At 40.6% G+C, this 6,625-nt stretch overlaps 1 protein-coding gene across 1 annotated transcript in view; it reads left to right on the top strand.

Moving 5' to 3' along the window:
• The window catches only part of EFCAB3 (EF-hand calcium binding domain 3), a 49,894-nt gene extending 46,353 nt beyond the window's left edge, over positions 1–3,541 (top strand). Inside the window, exons 11-12 of the mRNA XM_011966128.1 lie at positions 946–1,065; positions 3,186–3,541. Coding sequence (XP_011821518.1) covers positions 946–1,065; positions 3,186–3,509 — 444 coding nt within the window. The 3' untranslated portion in view covers positions 3,510–3,541. The remainder of the gene's footprint in view (positions 1–945; positions 1,066–3,185) is intronic.
• Positions 3,542–6,625: the final 3,084 nt, after the last annotated feature.

The raw sequence follows: 6,625 nt of genomic DNA, 5'->3' as shown, positions 1-6,625 counted from the left end.
GTGCTATTAAGAAATTAACAGACAGACCCAAGGAAGAAAATAGAAAGTCCAAAAATAAATAGAGCTATGTGGAGAATTTTAACTTAAGGAAAACATGACATTTCAACACAACAGGAAAATGATAGATTATTCAACAAATAGTGCACTGAGTAGGCATCTGAGGAAAAAAATGAGATTTACACTTTATGTACAAATTGCAAATGGATGAAATGTAAAAGAAATAAATGGAGGGTCAGAGAGAAAGAAAAAGAAAAGAAACCTTAAACATACTGAAATAAACTCTGGGAAGGCATCCCTAACTGTGATACAAAAGCCAAATGCATTTTTTAATAAAAAGATATTATTAATTCCACTGCTTCAAGATCAAAAATCTCCATATGGCCAAAAAAAAATCACAGTTGCCACTCATAACACAAAAAGCTAACTTGAAAGAACTTCAAATTCATTAGAAAAAAACTAACCTATATAAAAATGGGCAAAGGGTATGAACAGACAGTTCTGAGAAACATGAAAAAATATTCAACTTCATTCCTCATAAAAGATCCAAGTTAAAATTCTCCTCAGGTATTTATCTTTTCATATTAGATTGACCAAGATGAAAAAACATGGTATACTCATAAGTTACAGGTAGGTTTGTAAATTGATTCACCCTCTACAGAGGAAATTTGGCAATAATTACCAAAAGGACAGACCTCACACCTTTTGACCTAACATTTCCAGTCCTAGGGCACCATCTAGGATATACAGATATTTTTGCACATATGGCAAATGCCACTCCTGAGGGACGCAGAAAAAGTCTAAACAAACAAACAAATAGTTTGGCAATAATCTTATAAATTATATACAAATCCTTCCATAATAAAATATACTTATTCATTATGTCTTTTTGTTGTATAATTCAAACTAAAATGTATTACTAACCTTCTTTTTAAAATATGCATAAAGGCAGCAAATATAAAGTCTATGGACCCTGCCTCAGGTTATTCAAATAACATCACCATTGATCAAATACTCAAGAAAAAGCAGACTTGTACAGTGGCTGATGAAACTGCTATTAAACAACACGTGAGTATTCCCTGTGGAGTGCCTTCCCAGAAATCACTGACAAAAATATTGTCCACTTCAATACTACACCATAAAACCAAGGTAATTTTTATCTGCTCTGTGTCTTTAAAATGAGACAAGATTGTTTCTCATGTTTACCCATTGTGATAACACCATTTCTTTCTCTATAATCAAATAGATTCAAATGTTAAGTGTTATTATTCATCCTGCTATTCACCTATGCAGCTATACTCACTATTATTTCTGGGACATTCATTTATGTTATTCCAGAAATATCAAACTAATTAAGGTAGTTGACCAACAGTCACAGTGAGTAGTGTACTCAGAGATTCATAGTGAAAGAATCTTACATCCTGAGGCCTCTAGCCCTGGGGCACCAGCTGCACCAGGGCTAAGAAGCTTGAGAAGATCAATAGTTTGGTATTAATACACTGGAAATCTTGGCATTAGGTAAAGAACAGCTAGGGCAAGTATTCTTTGGGCTATCTCAATCTATCCTCCTTGGTTCAGCTGCCACCTATGTACTGATTGCTATTAAAGTTGTCACTAACCTAACTTCATTCCTCTATTTCTGTCTTATCTCACTGACCACTTGATGAATATTTCTACCTCTACCTAGGGTTTCATAACAAACTCAACATGTCCAAAACAAAACTCATCATCTTCTGCATCCAACTGGCTCTCCCCTGGGAATTCTGTATCGCAGGTGTTGTGTGTGTGTGTGTGTGTGCATGTGTGTGTGTGTGTGTTTTCAAATAAGGTCAACTTTTTATTTTAGATCCACGGGGTACATGTGCAGGTTTGTTGCAAGAGTATATTGCATATGTCTCAGTTGATAGCAACTACTCAGTCACTGAAGCTAGAAGGCCAGGAGCTATCCTTAACTTGGGTTTTTTCCTCGTTCTTCACATCTGCTAATCCCCAAGTCTGGCCTATTGTCATTCTCTTAAAGATTTTTCAGGGCCAGGCATGGTGGCTCACACCTGTAATCCCAGCACTTTGGGAGGCCAAGACAGGCGAATCACCTGAGGTCAGGAGTTTGAGACCAGCCTGGCCAACATGGTGAAACCCTATCTCTACTAAAAATACAAAAATTAACCAGGCGTGGTGGTGGGGTGCCTGTAATCCCAGCTACTCGGGAGGCTGAGGCAGGAGAATCCCTTGAACCCAGGAGGCAGAGGTTATGATGAGCCAAGATCGCACTACTGCACTCCAGCTTAGGCGACAGGGCAAGACTCCGTCTCAAAAAAAAAAAAAACATTTTTCAAATCTGTCCCCTTCACTCCATCCCCATTACCACTGCCTTAGATGAGGCAGTCGCCAACCTGGTGTCCTCCAACCATTCTCTACACAGCTGCTAATAATCCAACATGAACAGCCAACCATGGCACTGTCCTGCTTAAAAGTAAACACATCCCTCTCAATGATGGCAATTTCAACTCTATTTTCTGATTAAGGGATTTGTTTCACTTTCATTAGAAACAGTGGCTCACTACAGCAAGATTTTCACTGAGGAACAGTGTCTTGCTAGCCTCACAGAGATTACTGACTTATAAGATTAAGTGTAAGGGCCTGCCTGTCCTTTGTCATTATTTATTCCTCTGACTTTAAACTTGACACTCCAGCAATACCAAGTGCCTGAACCCTCCTACCACACCTCCAGGATATTTACTGCCTTGGGGGTCTCTGTTTACGCTGTCCCTTCTCCCTGGAACACCTTCCCCTCACCACTCACTCCCTCAATTTGATCACATCCTTGAGGACCTACTCAGCTCAGCATCATCTCCCAGTCAGTTCTCCCTATCCTAGGCTGAATTGAGTGACTGAATTGGCACTCCTGTTATATCCATAGCCTATCTCCATCCCATACTTCAGCCTATTTTAGTCCACTGTATTTTTCATATCCTTATAAAATTTCTTATTACCTCATTATTCCCAAGCAGTACATTTTGATTGTCCATCAACTCCTAGCTCACATTTCCTCACGAGGCACCACCCAATGTATAGACTCTGACTTTAGAGTAGCCTAGGAACATAACTCTTGGGGTATCTATCATTGTGGTCCACAAATCAAAGCTACTTTAAGGTAACTACAATAAACTTCTGGTCTCTCACTACAGGTGAAGAGAGCTACTGATACCTATAATTTTGGAATTGCCCTTGAACACCGGAAAGAAATGCTAAACCTCTGGCAGAAGATCCGAGGGGATTTGATTGGCATAGACTCTAGAAATGAGTCCTTTTATGACACCTTTTCTACTTATACATGGTCCTGGAATGTTTGCCAAGAACTACTTTCTCCTAAGGACTTAAGGTTATATGATGCCTATGTGAATAGAAATTCCTCCCATAACTCCAGATCCTTTTCCTCATCAGATACCAGTGAATGTGACACAGACTCAGGAAGAAAAAGAAAACGGAAAGGTTTAAAGGGATTTCAGTAATGAAATTTCTACATTTTCTAAACAGCTCATCACAAACTACTTTTTCATAGTTACCAAAATTATGGTTTCTTGCTTTTGTCTCAGTACATTCTTAGAAGCTGGAAATTTTGACATCTTTTGGATTCTGACCAGTAAAAACGTTAAAGTCATAAAATGGTTTCCCTTTCGTTAAATTTTTTGTTTGTTTGTTTATGTTTTGAGATGGAGTCTTCCTCTGTCACCAGGCTGGAATGCAGTGGCATGATCTTGGCTCACTGTAACCTCCGCCTCCTGGGTTCAAGCCATTCTCTTGGATCAGCCTCCCGAGTAGCTGGGATTACAGGCACCCACCACCACACCCAGCTAATTTTTGTATTTTTAGTAAAGACGGGGTTTCACCATGTTGGTTAGGATGGTCTGGATCTCCTGACCTCGTGATCCACCCACCTCGGACTCCCAAAGTGCTGGGATTATAGGTGTGAGCCACCGCGCCGGGCCCCCTTTCCTAAATCTTTACCAGTAAATAGATGCTGGGCTGTTCGTTCCCCAGCAATCAGCTATGCTCTGCTGCCCCTACCTGGCTTAAGACTGCCTAAGCCTCAGCAGGAAGGAGAAAAGTTGACCTGAGCTAAGGGCTCTCCAAGCAATAAACCTGAGTTTATGGTGAGTGTAAACTGGATTAGGTTTTCAATTGTTTGTGAAAGACACTAGAGACAGCAGAAGAGGATGACCTTTCAGTTTCAGGGAATAAGATCAACAAGCCCTAAAGAACCTTGATTAAATTTGGGTATTCCCAAGGCTCCTTAGCTACAACCTGCATACCTGGATTGCTCTTACAAATAGCTGAACACGGCCAGGTGCGATGATTCATGCCTGTAATCCCAACACTTCGGGAGGCTGAGGCAGGCGGATCACCTGAGGTCAGGAGTTCGAGACCAGCCTGGCCAACATGATGAAACCCTGTCTCTACCAAAAATACAAAAATTAGCCGGGCGTGATGGCACACGCCCATAATCCCAGCTACTCTGGAGGCTGAAGTGGGAGAATCACTGGAACCTGGGAGGAGGAGCTTGCAGTGAGCTGAGATTATGCCACTGCACTCCAGCCTGGGTGACAGAGCACGACTCTGTCTCAAAACAAAACAAACAAAAAACGAATAGCTGATCACAACAATTGTATTTATTGTTGCTGTTCTTTAATGCATTTAATAAAGCAGCACATATATAACTATATTACAAGTTTGGGGATTATAATTTTTTATTATGGTAAAATATACATTCCATAAAATTTGCCCTTTCAATCATGTTTAAGTATGTATCATCCATTACTGGTTTTTTGTTTTGTTTTGGTTTGGTTTTGGTTTTGGTGTGTGTGTTTGTTTAGAGACAGGGTCTCACTCTGTCACCCAGGCTGGTGTGCAGTGACACAATCATGGCTTGCTGCAGCCTCAACCTCCTGGGCTCAAGGAATCCTCCCACCTCAGCTTCTCACGTAGTTGGAACTACAGGCATGCCCCACCATGCCTGGCTAATTTTTTTATTTTTGTGGAGACATGGACTCCCTATGTTGCTCAGGCTGGTCTCAAACTCCTGGGCTGAAGTGATCCTCCCACCTCAGCCTCCCAAAGTGGTGTTATTACAAGTATGAGCTACTGTGCCCAGTCCCACTGGGGTATTTTTCTGTGGTTCTCAAGGGTTGCCCACAGAAAGACAGACCACCTTTGGACTCAGGAAATCTGGATGTACCAAGACTAAATCTATATTAACCTTCTGATCTACTGTCAGGATGGCAAAGTGTTTTATTTCTTGTGCCAATTCTGATCTAAAAATGTAAGGGATAAAAAATATATATATAAGGGATGAGATCAACTATTTGTAAATGTTGTCTAAGAAGCTGGTTTGCAGGTGTGTGGGTGCAAACCAGTCCATCACACTGAACATATAGAACAAATGCTTTTTAAATCACTATTCTAGAAAAATTTTGACCCAGAAAAAGGAAAAGATATGTCCAGTATTGATGGGGACAATGCCTCATAATGTTAAAAAAAAAAAAATTGAGACAGAGTCTTACTCTGTTGCCCAGGCTCAGCGCAGCAACATGATTTCAGCTCACTGCAACCTCCACCTCCCCAGGTTCAAGCGTTTCACCTGCTTCAGCCTCCCAAGTAGCTGGGATTACAGCTACGTGCCACCACACTCAGCTAATTTTTTATTTTTAGTAGAGATAGGGTTTCGCCATATTGCCCAGGCTAGTCTCAAACTCCTAACCTCAGGTGATCCTGCCAACATCAGCCTCCCAAAGTGCTTGGATTACAAGCGTGAGCCACAGCGCCCCGCTGTAAAATTATAAAATACCAGGAAAAAGCAATGAAGGCAATGCCCCCAAAACTGCTTATTGAAATGGCCTTGAGGTAATTTTGCGAGTGTTACCATGAATAGTCAAAAGAGTCTAAATATACTTGCTATTATTCATAAAGATACAATGTTGGAGAGAAGAACTAACCTGATAGATAAGTAGCCATATTTTCTAGGTAAAAAGATTTATTTTACCTAGGTATTTCTAGGTAAAAAGACTTTTCATATGGCTGTAGGTATAACAGGGAATCTAGGAGATATAATTTGGATGCCAAAATGTTACAGTTCCTGGAATCTTTCCTTGCATCAGTGAGATAACAGGACAGAATATTTTTTAGTAGGATCTGTCCTGGAAAATCTAAAATGTACAGCAATAGATTATTTCTATTAAATTGTCACACACTGTCAATGACAGTATAAATTGGCATCTCTCTGCCGAAATATAGTATAGCAAGAGGGTACTCATCCATCCATTCATTCACCAATTATCAAATGAGTTGCATACTGTGTGCCAGACCTAGTTCTAGGACCTGAACATATAACAGTTAAACAAGTAAAATGACTTAACCTCACAGAGCTTAGTGATAGAGCTAATTATAACCATTGACTCAGCAATTCCTATTCTAGAAAGTAATCATAGGCCGGGTGCGGTGGCTCAAGCCTGTAATCCCAGCACTTTGGGAGGCCGAGACGGGCGGATCATGAGGTCAGGAGATCGAGATTATCCTGGCTAACACGGTGAAACCCCGTCTCTACTAAAAAATACAAAAAAACTAGACGGGC

The sequence above is a fragment of the Mandrillus leucophaeus genome, unplaced genomic scaffold (assembly GCF_000951045.1).
Source record: "Mandrillus leucophaeus isolate KB7577 unplaced genomic scaffold, Mleu.le_1.0 Scaffold747, whole genome shotgun sequence".
Taxonomy (NCBI): Eukaryota; Metazoa; Chordata; class Mammalia; order Primates; family Cercopithecidae; genus Mandrillus; species Mandrillus leucophaeus.
The sequence above is the reverse complement of the archived record's forward strand: the minus strand, read 5'-3'. Positions and strand labels throughout refer to the sequence as shown.